This window comes from Sturnira hondurensis, unplaced genomic scaffold (genome assembly GCF_014824575.4).
Source record: "Sturnira hondurensis isolate 20B ecotype Veracruz unplaced genomic scaffold, ASM1482457v3 Scaffold0004136, whole genome shotgun sequence".
NCBI lineage: Eukaryota > Metazoa > Chordata > Mammalia > Chiroptera > Phyllostomidae > Sturnira > Sturnira hondurensis.
The window spans coordinates 21,602,816-21,621,291 of record NW_028076767.1 but is presented as its reverse complement, the minus strand read 5'-3'; the positions used below and the strand labels follow the sequence as shown (position 1 = coordinate 21,621,291).

Sequence of the window (18,476 nt, the reverse complement as noted above, 5' to 3'; positions counted from 1 at the left end):
GGGCATGGCCAGTTAAGATACAGCATGTGGACAAGATCAAATCAAGGGGGTGGTTGTAACATCTTTTATTAATATTATAAAATAATGAGGTACTCTCCAGCGGATGCTCTCGGCTGCTCAAAGGGGCATCCAGAAAGCCCAGAGGACTTGGCCATGCAGAAGCCTGATGCTTCCAAAGTGGCCGTAATTGAATCTAGAGAGACTGGCCTGACTCAAAAATAATTGTAGGTGTGGTTTTGGCACATGGAGTTAAGTGGAATCAAATACAGAGAAAACCCATAAAGTGTCTGAGGCAGGTGTGTGGCCCAAACTATGATCAGCTTAGGCAGAAGGGACTGAGACCATTCAAGATATAAAAAGGCACCTGGGTCCCTCTCTTCAGGGACAAAGCAGGTGAAGAAAGCTATTCAACTGCCCAAAGGGCACTTTCTTCAGTGCTCTCTTCAGAAGGGCCCAAAAAGGGGAATAGAAAAGGAAGGGCTTTCAGAGACCAGAGCCAGGAGCTTTGGGGAACAACGGATCCGGGAATCAGCCCCAGGTGGTACAGCCTGGGCCTCATCAAGGGAAATTTCCTATCCTAGAATACTCATCCATATTTGTCCAGAAGGACTTCAGAATGGCCTCGAATCAGTCTCTGAATCCCTTCTCTCTCCTTCTGCACGGGAGTGTGAATTGCAATTATTCTGTCCCTATTTCGGCAGTGTATGCTGGATGCACGGGGAGCTGGGGGTGGGAAGTGGACAACGTTCTCTTTAGATTTTAGGTCACTCAGTCAAGAGGAGTTGCATCCAGACCTGGCATAGGTGGTGAGATCTTGACGTTATGATTGGAGGAGCCTTTGGGGAGGGGTCTTCAGGAAAAGCGTATCTTCTACATCAGTATGGCCAAGAGAGTGGTCTGTTCTAGATTAAATTACTGATGCCGATTCTTCACTCTTCCCTGGATCTAAACCCTTTGCCATACAAATACAATTTCTGACACAAAGGTGGGTGTGTACCCCCCATCCCCTGTATTTGAGCTCAGTCATATGACTGCTTTAGCCAATAGAATTTTAGCAGCTGTTCCGCAACCAGGGGCCTTGAAATGTGCATGTGGAGTTAGGCTTGCTCTCTGGTGCTTCTGCCATCCCCGTGAGCGCATGCCCTGGCTAGGCCACTGATCCCACGAGGACCCCTTGGCCCCGGAAGCAGAGCTGTCCCAGCTGATTCACAAACTTGGGAGCAAGAAACAAACATTTACTTTTGTATTACGCTGATTTTGTGGTGGTTTGTTATTCAGTACTACTCTAGCAATAGCCAACCTATATAGGAACCCAAACAGTCCTGAGACTTGTAGCCTGTCACCCATCCCCAGCTCCTTCGTGAGTGATGGAGGTTGTGGGAGATCAGTGAATGAAAGGTTATTCGAAGAAAATTGCTGGGGTGCCGTTATGTCCCCCCAGGCCCACTTCATACTTAGAGAACTTGGCAAGGGCCTGATGATGTGGGGAATCTTCCTCTCCACCCAAGGCTCCTATGGGACAGTAGAAGACTGCCTGGGGATCGGGGCAGGCATCCCCTGGATTTGGAGGCCACAGAACCTGGGCCTCAGCACCTGCTTGGAGACCTCAGAAATGGTGAGGCCAGCAGCGCCAGCTGCGTGTGACTGCAGGTCTAGAAAAAAGGCTGAGGCAGACCAACCCAGACTTCCAGAGTGCCGCAAAGCAAAGGCCTCATTTCACATGGGTTATGTGGGAGCTGAGGAAGAAAGTAGGGCTGGAGTTGTCTTCAGAGAATTCTGCCCCAGATGGCTGCCTGGCAGGGCCAGGCCACCTAGCAAAAAGCAAAGGCTGAGGGGAGGGGAGGAGGGGGTCCATGGGCTGGAGGAGCTGAGGAGGAATAAGAAGCAGTGGGCTGGAGGAAGGCTGCCCGTGCCAGGAAAGAAGGCACCACATGGGCCATGCAGGACAGGAGGAGCTCCAGGAGCAGCCCCTAGGACAAAGAGCCAGCATGTGGCATCTGTCTTAGAGAAAGTCCTGATGCAAGATGACACCTGCACTAGTGACCTCCCCCTCCCACCTGGACGAACAGAAAAGACACTGACCACCACACCCACCTGCAGGTGCAGGAGATGTCAAGGCAGACGAGACTGAAGTCTGAAATGAAATTAGACCCAACTAGACTCTTAATACCTGACAATGAGACTGTTCCTTAAAGGCTAAAAATGACTAGAAAAGCTCAAGGATCCGCCCATATGTCGGGTCCAGGCAATAGGGAAACAAAGTGGTTTCTTGCTCTGCCCTCCTGCAAAAGCCAGTTCATTCAGCCAACAAGCTGGTCTCCTGTGTACACGCAATCCACAGGATTCAGGTTCATTTATGAACATCGAACACACAATTGAGTACTCGAAACAGCTGTCTCTTTTGACAACAGTCCAACCCCGATTGCCTTCAATTGCTAGGAAGCTCACAGTCAAGTCTGAACCCAGTGATAACAGCTACCACTTGTCAGCTCCTACTGTGTGCAAGCCCCTGACAAACACAAATAAACACTTCCTATGCTAAGTCTAGGTTTCATCTCCCCAAGAGCCCCCTGGGGTCTGGCTTACGCCCCGGTTCATGTATAGATGGGAAACTGAGGCTCAGGGAGAAGCAGCTAGCCAGAGTAAGCCCAGAATTCTCTCTCTGCTAAGCTGGATATTGCGGTATGATTTCCCTTGGTCCTGGTTTTGTTGATTTTCACAGCTTGCTCTGTGACACAGGGTCCTCTTTTTTTCTCTGATCTTTTGCGGGTTATCTTCAGAGAATTCAGAACAAGTATCAGGAAGGGCGGTTTGTGACAGACACCTGCAAACTCACTCCTATGAGAAGGCTCAAAGTAGATCCCATCCTCTCCCAGAATGCTCCACCTTCTCTTCAGAGTCCAGTCCTCCCCACTGGTTGCCTACTTTAATCCAAACAGATAGGTCGAAGTGAGCCCGGCCCACCAGTAGGTGGCAGCTCTGAGCCAGGGTCTAGGCAGCCCGGGGCAACCAGCTACTATCCCACAAGCTGGAGCCTTCACCAACCCCCTCACCCAGGCCACCAGTGGTGTGGCACCAGCCTCTGTGGCCCCCATTTGAGCACCAGTTCACCAGTTGGTGGAAATTTCAGCCCAAGGCCTCCCTAGCATTTCCCATTGGCTGTCCCCCACCACAACAAAACAAAGCAAGGCCCCCCACCCCCACCCTTGTACTCACTCGGGAGCGTGCGACTGTTGCTGAGGCTACTGGTGCTAGGCGGTGGGGAGAGGGACTGCAGGGAGACACTGTCTTCTTCCTGCGAGCAGCCCGCCTGGATGGCGCGCAGGTAGCTGTGGCTGCGGGAGCGGAAGTAGCTCGGCAGCGGCAGGTCCAGTGCCTCCGCCGCTGTCGACTCCGCTTCGCTGCAGGCAGATTCGCAGGCCGCCTCATACTGGTCGCTCAGATCTGCCTCCCGAACCTGTCCGGGCAAAGGCAGGCGTCAGGGGCCAGCTTTGCCCGTCCTAGAGGGACAGGGAGCTTTGTGGCCGGCTCAGCGGCATGGCTGTCAAATCTGTGGGTCCTCAACTCAGCCCATCTCCCCGTCCGTCTCACTCAAAATGGGATCAGCACACGGAGCCCTTGGAGACACACAGCCCCTCTCGCCTCTCTGGGCCTCGCGTTTCCCATCCCACTAATGGACTGATGGATTTTAAGGTCACATCTGAATTCAGTGGGAACAAAGGCTATAATCAATTAGTAATATCTGCCAGAATGTTGGAAGTGGGGTGCCAATAGGTGGGCTAGATATTTACTCTCTTACAATGTATAGATACTTATTATCTGTAAAATAGGGCTAGTTTTAGACCGAATTTTATAGGATTATTGTCAAGGTTAAGTGAGATCATTCATACCATGCACAGTGAAGGGAACGCACTTACCAAGGGTACCCAGTGAGTAAATGGCAGAATCAAACACCCCAAATGTGTATTTAAGGAAGATTGAACTAGCCCTGGTATACACAGTGGATACTGGGGAGGGGTCTGGGATGGAGGCAAAGGCCAGACACGAAGCTGACCGGATCACCTGGTGTGAGAACACACCACAGGATGAGGGGCGTGGCGGTGAGGATGGGGAGCGGCGGCCTGGCTGCTATTCGCCACCTCACATCTAGTTCAGCCCCATCTAGGTGGTTCCTAAGTGTCCCTCCGGAGATGACCACAGATTTGAAGATCCTACAAATCCGCATCTGGAGGTGTGAACATAAAGGGGCCTCACCACACACACGCTCTCCAGGGGTCCCAGAAGGACCTCCGAACTCATGTTTCAGGCCATGCGGACAACTGGGGGTCAGAAGACGTAAGGAGTCAGCTGGCCAGAAATGGGCACCGGGTGGAGGTCCTGGGGGAGGCACGGGAGTTGACCGAGCACCTCGTGGAGAAAAGGACAGAGCCAGGCCTGGGGCCAGCTCTGCCCTGGACTGAGCTGTGTGGTCTCAGGCCATCACTTTCCTCTGGGTCAGTGTTTCTTCTTCGAAATGAAATGAAATGCCCACGCGCTTGTCTGATGCTTCATCAAGTGAAATGACTCTGACTCATCACCCAGTTTGGAGCATATGTCTGGGAAGGTCTGAATCTGGGCTGTCCAATTCGGTAGTAACTAACCATGTGGGGCTATGTAGGCATAAGTTAATTAAAATTAAATAAGAAGTGCCTTTCCTTACTCACGTTTCACTTGCTCATGCTACCTTGTCAGGCACCGTGGACGACGGAACATTTCCATCACAGCATAAAGTTCCATGGGACATTACTGATACAGTAAAAGGCAGGGTGGCATATTCAGAATTCGCTTGGAGGGGACAGTAAAGAGATGGGTGTGTCCAAAGCTGCCACCTGAAGTGGCCTTGCTTCAGGACAACACAGTAACACCACGGCTCTGGGGCGCGACTGTCCGGGTTGCATCTCTGGCTCATCATTTCCTCACAGTATGAATGTCGGCCAGTCTCTGAACTGCTCTGCGCCTCAGAGACATTACAGACCAAATTTGGTAGCTGGTTATAGACCAAATTTAATAGGGTTATTGTCCAGATTCAGTGAAATAATTCCTACCACAAACTGAGAATAGTGTCTGGGAGAGGAAACACCTGCTAACCTGTGCCTAGTACCATGGGCAGCTCTGTGGGGTGAGTGCAAGGGTTTGTGATGTGGTTAAGATGCTCCAGAGCTCTGATGGGGGTGGGGGTGGGGGGGAAGCACCAGGTCAGTGCTGCTGGCCGGTGTATCACTGAGGACACACTATGGGCAAGGAACTGCCCTGGGGGTTTGGTATGTGAACACGTCACATCTTTACCACGAGCCTGTTGAAGTAAAAGGAAAAATAGGTTGCCCGGCCCCCTGTGGACTCCCCAAAGACCTTCTGGAATAATATGTGCAAGAGGCACTGTGACATGGGGGGCACAGAAGGCATCCACCTCCGGCACTGGGAAATGTGGGGCCAATCCTAACTAGTTTTGCCCCTTGAGGACATATGGCCTTAGACAAGTACCTCACCCAATGAAGGGTTAAGCTCAGAGCACCTCTTCTGCTCTACTTTCTGGTCTTGGGGCTGGAACCTGGGTGGGAGAGAGGGCCACTTCCAGAGGCAGGATTAGTGTGCACGGAGGGGGGCACCCTTGGTGCAGCCCCTCTGTCCCAACTTCTGTAAAATTGGACAGTCTCTGCATTCAGAAAATCCCAACACGCCAACATCCTCAAAGGCCCCAAAAGGAGAAAAGTCAGAGGGTCTAGGGGCTGGGACCTGAAGGTCAATATCACGAGTCCCCAGGCTGTTCAAGAAAAAGTCACCCCCGGCTTTTCCCCAGCTTTGGGGGAGGCAAGGAGGGAGGAAGCCAAAAGACTCTCAGGGAATGCTTGTCCTTGTCCTGGGGCTATTTCTTCCCCATTCATAGAAACTCGCTCATTCTTTCCCATTTTGGGGAAGAGGAAACTGAGGCACAAAGAAGTGATGCAATAAGGCCGGGGAGTGGAAGGTCAGGACACCAACATGAGCCTAGACTCCAGCCTCATTGGAGGAGGCTTTCCTGGTGCTGGCTCTGCTTGTACCTGCCGGGGCTGGGAGCTGGATGCCAGGTGCCGGGCCTCAGGTGCCAGGCCTAAAACCCAGCCCTGGATTCTGGGACTGGGGTATGAAAGAATCGCAAACATACTGACCTGCTGCTCATGACCAAACAACTGGGGGATCAGGGAGGCCTGTCCAAAAATCTGTAGAAAGAGAGGGAGGGGAAGGGTTATGGGGAGACCAAGGCTGGGGCTGGGGTTGGTTGCTCAGGTTCCACTGCAAGAGAGCTTGTGGCTAACTGGTCTAACTTCCTCAGACCGGCTGAGGCCCAGGTTCTAGGTCTGACTTGGCTTCCTCCAGGAATGGGAGACTTACTCCTTCTGGGGTTGGGCATTGCTGAGGACTTGTAATCTACTGCTTACACATCTTTCTCTTAGTCTGGCCCCTGACACCATGGATGCCCTGTCTGCTGCCTCTTGCCTGGGTGGGCAGTCCCCAGGATCTACAGGTTAGGGACAGAGCCTTTTCCTCCCTAGTCAGGGCCTGCAAAGTCCATTGCCCGGTGGGTGGGGGCTCCTTCTGTCAGGATTTGAGGCCTCAGAGACACAGCTGGAGCTGGCACATCTCCGACTTTGGAGCCACAGGTGTGGCTCAGGTCACTCACGCCTCTGGGGCTGAAGGTTTGGGAGTTCAGAGGACCCTGAACTAGCACAGGGCTGGGGATGGGTAGGGGGTAATAGGAGAGCCCTGCTGGGGTCCCCAGCCTGGCCAATAACTTTGGCCTTGTTGTGTAACCAAAAGACAAATGTGGTCCAGGTGCCAGGGCCAGGCAGGGGGTAGAAATGGGTGTGAGACAGACAGACCCAGAGAGAAACATGGAAATGATACGACTACAGAGTTAGAGACAAGTGTGAAATGAGGGGAGAGACACAGACACAGACAGGAAGACTGAGAGCTGAGAGAACGTGGTAGGGTGGAAATGACAGGGAGGGAAGCTGGCCATTCAGCAAACACCCACGTGCCCTGTGCCACATGCCAGGGACACTCTGGAGAACAAGACAGCAAGGTCCCTGCCTGTAGGAAGCTCTCAGTCTTAAGAGCAAGACAGACATTAAGCAAGCAAACAAACAAACAAACGTAATTCCAGGTAACACTAAGTGCTGTCAAGAAAATTAAGTAGGGCAAGGCACAGTGCCCTGGGGACTCCTTTACGGGACAGGGCAGGCCCCTCTGAGAAGGTGACATTTGACAAAGACCTGAAATGCAGGGAAGACTCAGCTGCACAAAGATCTGAGATTAGTGCTCCGGGAAGAGGGAAAAGCAGATGCAGTGACCTGGGGCAGGAACCAGATGTGCGAGGAATAGAGAGGAGGCCAGTGAGGCCGTAGCAGAGTGAGAGACAGAGCAAGGGAAGATCATGTCCTGAGGGAGGCAGGGCCTGCCAGGTCCCAGTAAGGACTCTGGCTCTCCCTTGGGGAGGTGGGAACCATGGAAGGTTTGCAGGGGGGTCATGTGCTCTGCTGTAAGTCTTTTACAAACTCTCTAGCTGCTGAGAACAGATTGGAGGTGGCAGGCATGGAGGCCAGGACAATTGTTCAGGTGAGACTTGGTGGGGCCTGGATGAGGGCGACAGAGAGTCCCATGGCTGGGGTGTGACCCCTCCCCATGCCTGAGGTCAGTCTCCTTGGAGTCTGGGAACAACAGTGCTAAGGGTGGGGGCCTGGGGCAGGCTCAGCCAGGTGAGGGAGAATGGGGGGTTCAGTAGCTGGGGGTCCCAGAGGTTTCTGGCTCTGAGCGGTCCCTCAGCCTGGGCCATGAGACTGCACACAGTGTGACCTGGGCCGTCCCTGCCCAGTGAGAAGGCTAGGGCTAGGTCTGCACCTGGCTGCCCTCGCTGCCTTGCTGTATTTCCACTGGCCTGTGTCTGCCTTGTCTCCATATCCACAGTCAGGGGAGCTCTCGAGCAGTGGCCAGTCCTACCTTTGCAAACTCTAAAGGGCAGGGTCTGACAGACCTGGGTCCCTGCCCACCTTTGCTTTTTTTTTTTTTTTAAAGATTTTATCTTTAGAGGGGAAGGGAAGGAGAGAGGGAGAGAAACAGCAATGTATGGTTGCCTCTCATTCGTCCCCTGCTGGGAACTGGCCTGTAATCCAGTCCCCTGCTGGGAACTGGCCTGTAACCCAGGCATGTGCCCTGACTGGGAATTGAACCATGGTTGTTTGGTTTGCAGGCCCACGCTCAATCCACTGAGCTACACCAGCTAGGGCCCACCTTCGCTTCTTCCTAGCTGTGTAATCTCACCTCTCTGAGCCTCAGCATCCTCATCTGTGAGATGAGGAGGTGAATAATAACGTCCCCTCAGGGGTGGCTGTGAGGGTTCAAGGAGCGGAGCATTACAGGTTGCAAAAGCAACACAGGATGCTTTTGCTGTTAGCACTCCAGAGTGGGGTCGCACAGCAAGACAACAAGAACCACGAAGGTAGCTAACCTTCGCTGGGAACTTGATATTCATTATCTCATTGATTTCTCACAACCCTTTGAAATAGGAATTACTACCCTCCCGTGGTAGGTCAGGAAAACAGGCTCAGGGAGTGGGTGACTTGTCCTGTGCTCCTGTTATCAGTGACAAGGCTAGGACCCAAACCCAGGTCTCTGGCTCCCATCCTCAGGGCCCCTGGGTCTAGAGCAGTGATGTGGGCCCTGGGGATCCACAGCCTAAGCTGTGCAGTGTCAGGCCCTGTGACTGCTCCCCAGGCACTGGACAGTCAGAGAGACACACTCAGGCAGCTTTGAGAACAAAGACGGAACAGAAGCACAGTGTAGGCCACTTGGCAGGGGCTGGGCCCAGGTGTCTGTCCTTCGGGGTGGGAGCTGTGGCTCTCCCGGACGCACTGACCTTCAGGCTGCCCGTCACCCTCACCTGGCTGATGCAGCTGGAGTCGTTGAGACTGTCGCTGATGGGGTTGTAGTCTTCCTCCCAGCTCGGACACTTGGAGGGCAGCAGCACGTCCACAGAATCCAGGCGGTCCAGGCTCCTAGTGGGGGCAGGGAGCAGACAGGGCTCAGCCCACCTATTGTTCAGCTTGGGAAACTGAGGCTCAGAGGGGAAAAGACTAGCCAAGGTCATTCAGTGGCAGAGGGAAAAATGGAAGCCACTGCCAGTCTGATAGTGATGGTGGTGGGGGCAGGGCAATGAGCAAGTGGAGTGCTCCCAGCTTTTGGAGGCCTTGTGAGGCTGGAGGGTGCAGGCTGCACTTGTCATATCTGTTGTAGCCATGAGGTGGCAGCACAAGCTTGCTTTTGACGGGTTCAAACCCATTTGGCCCACACTAGCTCAATTCTACAGTCTCCTCCCCTGCAGGTCCAGGGCAATTCTGGGGGCTGGACAGAGGAGGTGGGGTCCATCAAGACCCACAGCAATGAACTCAGAAGGCTGCCCAAAGGGCATCAATTTCTACGTGATGTCAGGTGGCCCCCACCAGGCCCCTGAAGACTTACCAATTATCCCCATGGTCCCAGCTCTGATATTTCTCACATCTACCTGAACCTGGGCCTCACTCCCCTGGAACCCCCACACTCCCTGCCCCCCACCACTTTGGGGATAAGGTCCCAGCAGCCAACTGCTCAGGCTCTTGATATAGACAGGCTTGGACTGGAGTCCAGTTTCCTGGCTGGGTGACCCTGGACAAGTTATCACCTTTGTTTAAGTGTCCGTCCCCTCACCTATTAAGTGGGAATGACACTGCCTGCCTGCTGGGGCTGCAGCGAGGAGGATTAGGTGATGCAGATTAAAGTGCATTGGGGCAGACCCCGGAGTCCGGCAAGAGCTAACAGGTGGCGCCCATTACTGCTACTACTGTTGTTGATTTCCTCTTACTCAAGGCCTGCACCCTGGTCCTGACCACCTCTCCAATTTTAACACCCACTGATCATTCATAGAATTGTAGGATTTCAGGCCTAAACGAGGTTTTAGAGGTCATCCAGCTCAGCCCCGCTCACTTAAAGGTGGGAAAACTGAGGTTCGGAGAGGAACTGACCAGGGACTGGCCAGTGGTGTCCTAAATTTCCCCTGCAGGCCATTCCCTGCCTTCTGCTCCAGCCAGAGAGACTCCTGGCTTCTCCTCTCCCTGCCTCAGTCCTGCTGCCACCTGACCTGCTCCCCTTCCTGTCTCAGTCCTCGAAAACCGCCTCCTCCATGAAGCCTTGGTCCATCTGTGCCTGCAGTAGTTGGAGAACTAGGACTAAGCTTGTTTTCTTCAGCTCTTCCAAGTCTTTCCTTTGTTTGTTTCTGACTTGCTTTTGTTTTTCTTCCTCGGTGGACTTTGAGTCCCCCACACTGAGTTTCACCTGTTTTGTACTCATTGGATAGACTTTCCGTAATTTGCCCCTCATTCCTTTCTGTTCTAATCTCCATGGTGAGTTTTGCATGTGAAAGCCTCACCTCTCTCTCTAACATATCAATTGCTGCTTTCTCTGTGTATGTTCCATTCATTCATATTTCACGGACTCTTCCAAGTCTTAAAGCAACAGGCTAAGGCTCCAATAACAGAATTCCAGGCAGAATGATGGACAGCTGAAGGCTCTCTATCTCCCCTTGCCTTATGGATTCTCTCTCCTCCCCAATCTTGGAGCTCACCACAGGGATCAATTACAGGGACATGGGCAGAGGGACCTCTGACACTTCCCTGGGCAGTGCTGGCCTAAGTGGTGGGCTTGGTTCTCCTAACCTGAAATAGAGCATCTCCTGGGGCACTGTGCCTTTGCGAGTGGAACTCACCTGGGGAGTGACCCCTAGGGGCGGGGTTTACCTGGCCAGTCACCCTAGGGAGGCTTCCCTCCTGGTTTACCATAGGATGAGGCTGATTCGTGGTCAGGACTTACTGCTGGGGGGCTTATGGGGTGCTTCACCAAATGCAGGGGCTCTCCAGAGTCAACTCAGTCAAAGTGCAAGGGTCAACCTAAGGATGAGGACCTCAGAAAGGGCCTAGCCTGAAGAGGGGTTTGTTTAGGGTACCTGGGTCATTGTGGGCTCGGGTTCTGGTCTCAGGCAAGGTTCATCTGTGGGGCTGGGCTCTCTGGGGACAGACGAGAGGGAGGAAGGAGAGGTTTCCAGGGATGGGGCATAGTTATGCAGGGCTCACCTAGGGAGCAAGGCTTACCTGTGAGCTTTTACACAGCAAGAATCTTCCCCAAGGGAGAGCACTTGTGTGGGCGGGGCTCACCTGAAGGGGCGGAGCTCCAATGGAACCTAGTTAACTTGTGGGCGGGGCTCCCACAGTGGTGGGGCTCACTTTAAGGGAGAGGTACACTTGGGAAGCAGAACTCACCAGTGTCCAGGGCTTCTGGGAGCGGGGCTTCTGGGGGCAGCGCTGAGGTGGGAGCTGAGACCTCCAGGGTCGGACCTGGACGTCTAGGGGCGGGGCTTCGGGGGCAGGGCTTGCCTGGGGGCCGGACCTTAGAGAGAGGACCTGTGCGCTCACCGGCGAGGGTTACTCTGCTCTCCCAGAGACTGCTGCGTGGCCCTGAGGTAGCTCTGGCGCCGCGCCGCTGTCTTGGGTGAGGGCTTGGGGCTGCCACCAGATTCGTCGCTGTCCTCGTCGCCCATGGCCTTGATGTAGCTGCCGCTGCGCATGCGTCGGCACGGGATGTGGCCCTCCGCCGTGGTGTCTGACTCGCGCGGGGACAGCAGTGCAGTGCTCCACTCGCCACCACCACCGGGCACCTGGGAATGGGTGGAAAGGCCTCAGCACACTTCAGGAGAACCACGGGCCGCTCAGCCTCAGGCTGGTCGGGTCACCTGGGTCAGAGCACCGGTTCTGAAGCTCTCTCGCTCCCCATCTCAGAGAGTTCCACCTTTGGCGCTGGGTACTGGCATTGAAGCCACCCAGCAGTTGGGCAGAGCCCCAGGCTGGGAAGGATAGCTGGGGTCCAGAGCCGGCTCTGCCACAACTTCACTATGGGCCTTAAGCAAGTCCCTGCCCATTTCCGACCTCAGATTGCTCCATGGATCCCAGGCTGGGTGCCCCAGCAAAACCACTAGGCACTGCAGCTACCTTTCTAAGTAGCCACTGTGTTCCCATCACTTCCCCTGCTATCTCAGAGGACAGCTGATGATGCCATTACACAGATGAGAACAACAGAGCTGTGGGAGGCCCCCCGGACCTGACACCAAGAGCCTGGCCCTGGGACGGGGGAGGATGGGTCAGAGGACCCTGGCACATCACTATGGGGGTGGGGTCCTCCAAGCCAAACACAGTTCCATACCCCACTGGTCAGTAAACTGAGGTACCAGGGAGCTGGCTCTCAGGGTGGCATAGCCACTCAGTTAGCTGGAAAAAGGGCTCAATTTTCCCATCTGAACCTCGTGGACTGCCTGTCCCCCACCTGTGGAGGGGGGTTGTGATAAGGGCAAGTGAGATCACAGCTGTGAGGGCACGTCTAGTCCCCAAAGGTTACGGTAACAGAAACCAATAGAGGGGACTGCCTCTGTCTTCCTAAGGCCAGGCTCTGCCAGCTGCTGCAGGGCAGCAGCACCCACAGCCCACACCCCTCGTTCATCTAATGCACACAGACGTGTACACACAGTGGACCTTCACTTCTCAATGAATGAGGGTGCACATCTCAGCACTTACACCACCTCAGCCCCAGCACAGAGTAAACAGGCCTCCTCATGTGTACGTATCTGAGAGCGGGCATACTTTCCATACACACCCATCTCACCGAGGATGCACCCCAGCAGCCCCTGCATGGTGTAAATACCCCTCAATGTGTACACAACATAAACACAGTGCATATTCACACACATCACATACACACTAGCCACCACCGCGCTGAGGCCATATCTCAACATGTGCCCAGCTCTCCGTGTATATTTCTGCTCAACATATGCAGACGGCATACCTTCACTCTGTCTCTCCTTCACCATGGATGCCCAGGTATACATGTTTCTCGTGTATATATCATACCCATTCTTTACCAGGTGCACAAACGCACACTCCCCAAATTGGCTGCACAGATGCCACATTCTTTTTATTGCCCGCATTACCGGTGGCTAATTCCCAGCTAAGGGAGGGTTCCTGCCTGGGACTCCCACCCTAGGGCACCTCCTCAGCCTTCCCGGACCCCCTCCCCAGCTGACTGCCCAGCCAGTCGTGAGCCTGCACATTCTACCCGCCAAACCATTTGCTAGCCCAGCCTCCCTACCTCTACTTGTCCCTTGGGAAGGTGGCCTATATATTTCTGCCCAAAACCTGTTGCTGCCTCAGCCGCTTCCCCCTGCCGCCTGCCTCCGGTCACACAGTGGGGCAGCACCACCTCAGGGCCTTCAGGGCTACCCCTCCCCAGTGTCCCCGAAGCATTTTCATACCATCAACCACACCATTCTGAGAGGAAGCCAGGCCACACAACGGTCTTCTGTTTCTAAATTAGGAAGTGGATTGAGAGCCATAAAAGGCTTAAATATATAAAATACTGCCTGAATTTCATTTTTTCCTTATTAAAAAATAGCCTTTCTCCTTCATTTCAGTGCCTTTGGAATTTTATATAGAATGACAAGCATTGTCAGACTTTGATGTTCATCTGGCTCAGAAACGCATCTCTGTGTTCCCAGAGGCTGGCCAGGCCTGCCCTGGCACCCCTACCCCCAGGTAGGCCAGCTCACTACCTGCAGAAGTGGCCCCTTCCTCCTTGACGGGTACTAGAATCCGCTTCCTGGAACTGCCACCCACATCTTGGGCTCTGTCACTGTCCCTGCCCTTGAGAAACATGGGGGATGTGTAGCCACGGAGATGGCTGAGCCTTCTGCCATTTTCCCTGAATGTGGCCTTGGTGTATAATAATACACCAACAAACATTAGCATTTGAAAGAATAAAGCCAGTCCCCCAAACTGGGTTAGGGCCCCTGCACTGCCTCAGCTGTTCTCCAGAACATCCTGCTCACACTGACATGCCTGTCTGTCCATGTGTCTTTTTCTCCCAGTACCCTAATAGTCAGGGCCATGTCTTACTTATTTCTAGTTCTGCTCATCTAAATGTCCATCTGATCCTCTAGCCCTCTCTCCTCTCGCACTTCCTGGGCACTTCCCCTATGCCAAACCCTGCCTCGGGCCTTGGGGACACAACTGCATCAGTTTTGGTCTCCGTCCTCAAGGAGACCCCAGGCTGGTGGGAGTAGCAGTCAGGAGGTCAGCAGTTAGAATACCGTGCAACTGGTCCTACGAGGTGGGAAGACAGCACAGCTTCCAGATTTGTCTTCTTTTAAAAAAAGATTTTAGCCCTGGCTGGTGTAGCTCAGTGGATTGAGCATGGGCCTGCGAACCAGAGGATTGCAGTTTGATTCCAGGTCAGGGCACAGGCCTGGGTTGCAGGCCAGTTCCCAGCAGGGGATACAATTCCTGGCAGGGGGCACACGAGAGGCAACCATACATTGATATTTCTCTCCCTCTCCCCTTTCCCTCTAAAGATAAATAAATAAAATCTTAAAAAATAATAAAAATAAAAAAGATCTTATTTATTTAGAGAGAGGCAAGGAAAGAAGAAAGAGAGGGAGAGAAACATCAGTGTATGGTTGCCTCTCATGTGCCTGCTACTGGAGCCTGGCCCACAACCCAGGCATGTGCCTCAACTAGGAATGGAACCAGCGACCCTTTGGTTCATAGGCTCGGGCTCAATCATGAGCCAGGGCCCAGATTTGGCTTCTAAAGGGCAGCACATGTTTTAGTCTCTACTCAGGGCTGGTCTCAGAAGGGTTCTCACGAATGTCTGCTGAGAGCATGCACAGTAAAAGGAATCCCCTTATGAGCAGGTACCCCTAGTCACCCATTTCTTAGGTGAGTAAACAGAGGTCTGAGTGAAGCAACTTTCCAAGTAAATCTGTGATACAGCTAGGCCTCACAACGGTGCCTTCCTCATGCCGTCACCCCACCCTGCCCCTGGAAGGGACCCACCTGCAGGTAGTGGTAGGCTAGACCCTGGTGGCAGGATTTGGATTTTAGCAGGCTCTTATCCAAGGTGGCTGAGGTCTTCTGGCAGACCTCGTGGGCGTGGCTGAGAGTCAGTGTGGACCAGGAGCCCCGCTTGACATAGTTGGTGTCGGTGCCCACCCCAAGGCTGGGGCAGGAGGCCGGGGGTGCGGGCGGGGGTGNAATCTGTGATACAGCTAGGCCTCACAACGGTACCTTCCTCGTGCCGTCACCCCACCCTGCTGCCCCTGGAAGGGACCCACCTGCAGGTAGTGGTAGGCTAGACCCTGGTGGCAGGATTTGGATTTTAGCAGGCTCTTATCCAAGGTGGCTGAGGTCTTCTGGCAGACCTCGTGGGCGTGGCTGAGAGTCAGTGTGGACCAGGAGCCCCGCTTGACATAGTTGGTGTCGGTGCCCACCCCAAGGCTGGGGCAGGAGGCCGGGGGTGCGGGCGGGGGTGGCGGGGAGGTCAGGTCGGCCGTATTGTTCTTGGCGGCTTTCAGCATGTGCCCACTGATGGTGTTGTAGGCGTGCATGAAGTAACGCGGCTGGCTGCGTTCTGCCTGACGGCCCAGTGTCATCAGCCCGGAGGCCGGCCCACCGCTGCGGAAGGCACCCCCTTCGCCGTCCAAGTTGTCATCGGAGCTCCACCAGCCCGAGATGTTGGAGCGGCTGCGCCGCTTGGGCTCCCCAGCCTTGGCCCGCTCCTTGCTTTTGGCCCTCCGGCCTTTGCCGTCCTCCAAGCCACCTTTCTTGCTGCCGTTGGCACCGATTTTGCCTGCTGTGCCCTCCAGTGAGGGTGCCTTGGTGAAGAAGAGCCTCTGGACTGAGTGGACCAGGTGGCGGATGCGGCCAGGACTCTCCCCACGGGCCTTGGCCGCGCCTCGGGGGAACTGCAGAGTGCTGAAGCCATCGCGGTGGATGGGCAGCTGCTTCTCAAACTGGTCCAGGAGGTTGGCGGGCAGCCGGTTGATCTTGGTGGCCTGGGCGTGGCTGGGGAAGGGGCTCTCCTCTGGCACCTCGAAGTGGGAGTTATAGTGGATGCGGGGGAAGGTACTACTCGGTGGCGGCAGCTGGTTGTTGAGTGGGAAGAGACCATCTCCTGGAAGAGCGTTCTGCCCAGGGAAGCGAGCCTCTCGGGCAAAGGCCTCTGTGGGCGACAGCAAGTAGGGGTTGCGGTCAGGCCCTGAGAACAGGGGTTCGTGTGGTGGGTCCAGGCTGTCGGAGAGGTGGCGGGGGCGGCTGTCACCGAGGCCTTTCATGATCCCAGCCCTTGGGGCAGGGGCCGTCGCCCTAGCGGGGTGCCCGGGTCACCTCTCCCAGGCAGCAGCTATCCTGGGGAGAGAAGACAGAGAGGGGTCAGCTGGATTTGGAGGAGACAGGGGGCCAGAAAGGCCAGCCAGACCCCCACATGTGTCAGGGTTAGGAGGGCTTCCGGAGTCCTGGCCTGCCCTTAGCGTTGTAGGCCAGAGGACAAGGGTATAGATGGAGGCCCCCATGCGGTGTATATGAAAAGTTATATCTCAGGCTAGCAAACTGGTAAACAAAGTGTCTTCTACTCTCCCACCTTGACGAATTATCCTCATAAGGTTCGAACTCAGAAGACTTCTTGGTCTCCTCCGACTTCCACGGTGGAATGGGGTGGCACAGGGCAGCTGCCTGCCTTCCTTTTCCCTCCCATCCCTGACTCTGTCCCTCATCATAAGGAGTCACACAGGTGTGCACCCCAAGCTCATTCCACATGCCCCCCAACAGCCACCCCTCGGGCCTCGGGGTGGTCCCACTGGCAATGTAGGCCACCCACAAGAAGATCCCATGCTGGCCCTGGAATTAAGGGTCATTTGGACAGGGAATTCCAGGGCCCCTAGTATGCCGAGTATGGTCTAACTCAGGGATGTAGATTCCCGGTGGGCGTATCCACTTGGCTCCTGAACACTCCCGCTTCATGGGGAAGGACATGGTTGAAAGAGTAGGGCCCAGGGCAGGGACCCTCCTCCTGGGGTCTGAGGGCAGCACTGCCCAGCTCTCTACTGTAGCAGGGGAGGGAACCCTTATGTCAGATGTAAGCCATCTGTAAAAACCTACTCTGTCCTCAACAAGAGCCTATGGAGTGTGACCTCTGGGCTAAGAAGTGGGGCCTTCGGACATCAGAGGGGCCAATGAGCCCACCAGCCCACCGTTTCTCACTGAGATGGATCCATGACGGCAGCTGGGAACAGACTTCTCATAGAGAAGTTCTCAGCGCTGATACACGTGCACAGGCATCAGGAGTGTGTGGGCAGGGCAAGACCGCAAGGGAGGTTGGCGTTCAAGTGGAACCGCTGAACCTCGGTTTCACCACCTGTAAAATGGGGGCAGTTGGGCTAGCAGGGGCTTCCAGCCAGGCCCATCCTGGAAATACCAGCCTCACACTTAGGAAAGGCCCTTTCCTATCTGGGGCTCAGTCTTCCCGTCTGTACCATGAGCAGTGGGGAGGTCAGTTTCCAAACCTAGATCCCACTGTCCCTGCTGGGACGAGTCCCAAGGCTTGGTCTGGCCTGGGACAGAGCAAGTGAATGTAAGGGCAGTGGGGGGGCAGCTCTCAGAGGGGCTGGGCCATGTCAGAGTGGACGGGCTCTGGCTGAAGCCAAGTATGGTAGGCTGGATAGTGTCCCCCAAAGGTGCCCAGGTTCTAATCCCCAGAACCCGTGATTATGTTACGTGTTAAGAGGGACTCAGCAGATAGGATTAAGGATCTTGAGAGGGGAGATTACCTTGGATTATCTGGAAGGGTAACCTAATCACCTGGGCCCTTATAGGTGGGAGACCCCGGGGCTGGAGTCAGAATGGGGTGTGGCTGAAGAAGTGGAGGTCAGAGTGAGGCAGGGTCATTAGTCAAGGCCTGCCAGACTTTAAAACCTGGAAGAGAGGAGGGGTCAGATTCTTTCCTAGATCCTCCAGAAGGAAGGCAGCCCTATGACTCGTTTTGGACCTCTGGCCTCTAAAACTAAAACAATAAATCTGTGTTCTTTCAAGCCACTAAGTTCGAGGTACCTGGTCACAGCAGTGACAGGAAACTAACACAGAAAGCAGGGGTCTGGGTGTCCCACACCCCTCCCCACCTCTCAGAGCAGCTCTGAAGGCAGTCCCCAGACCCCCTCAAAACTCTGCACGAGAACACCAGCCCAGGTGAATCCCTAGACGGGGGACCCCAGGCCCTCAGCGGGGAAGAACTTCCCCGAGATCATACAGGACGTCCAGGGCCTGAGGCAGGACCGGGGCCCACTCTCCTCCTCTTCTGCTTTACACCTCTCACCCCAACCTGGCTGCTCCCAAGACTCTCAAGGATCCAGCCAATCTCCTGACTCACGTTGCGCCAGGCCTTCCCCTGAGACTGCTGCAGAGTCCGGGTGTTGAGTTCCTCCCTGCTCTGCCAGACTCTCTCTGACTCCAGGAGCCTGACGGGCTCCACTCCCGGAGACCACAGCATGCGGGGGACGGTCC

The 18,476-nt window shown here is 54.8% G+C and overlaps 1 protein-coding gene across 1 annotated transcript in view; it reads right to left on the bottom strand.

Moving 5' to 3' along the window:
* The window catches only part of DLGAP4 (DLG associated protein 4), a 130,219-nt gene that overhangs the window by 66,518 nt on the left and 45,225 nt on the right, over nucleotides 1-18,476 (bottom strand). The window contains exons 2-6 of the mRNA XM_037043990.1: nucleotides 15,257-16,328; nucleotides 11,514-11,755; nucleotides 8,954-9,068; nucleotides 6,186-6,236; nucleotides 3,217-3,457 (exon numbers count right to left, since the gene is read on the bottom strand). Of these exons, the coding sequence (XP_036899885.1) occupies nucleotides 3,217-3,457; nucleotides 6,186-6,236; nucleotides 8,954-9,068; nucleotides 11,514-11,755; nucleotides 15,257-16,255 (1,648 nt within the window). The 5' untranslated portion in view covers nucleotides 16,256-16,328. The remainder of the gene's footprint in view (nucleotides 1-3,216; nucleotides 3,458-6,185; nucleotides 6,237-8,953; nucleotides 9,069-11,513; nucleotides 11,756-15,256; nucleotides 16,329-18,476) is intronic.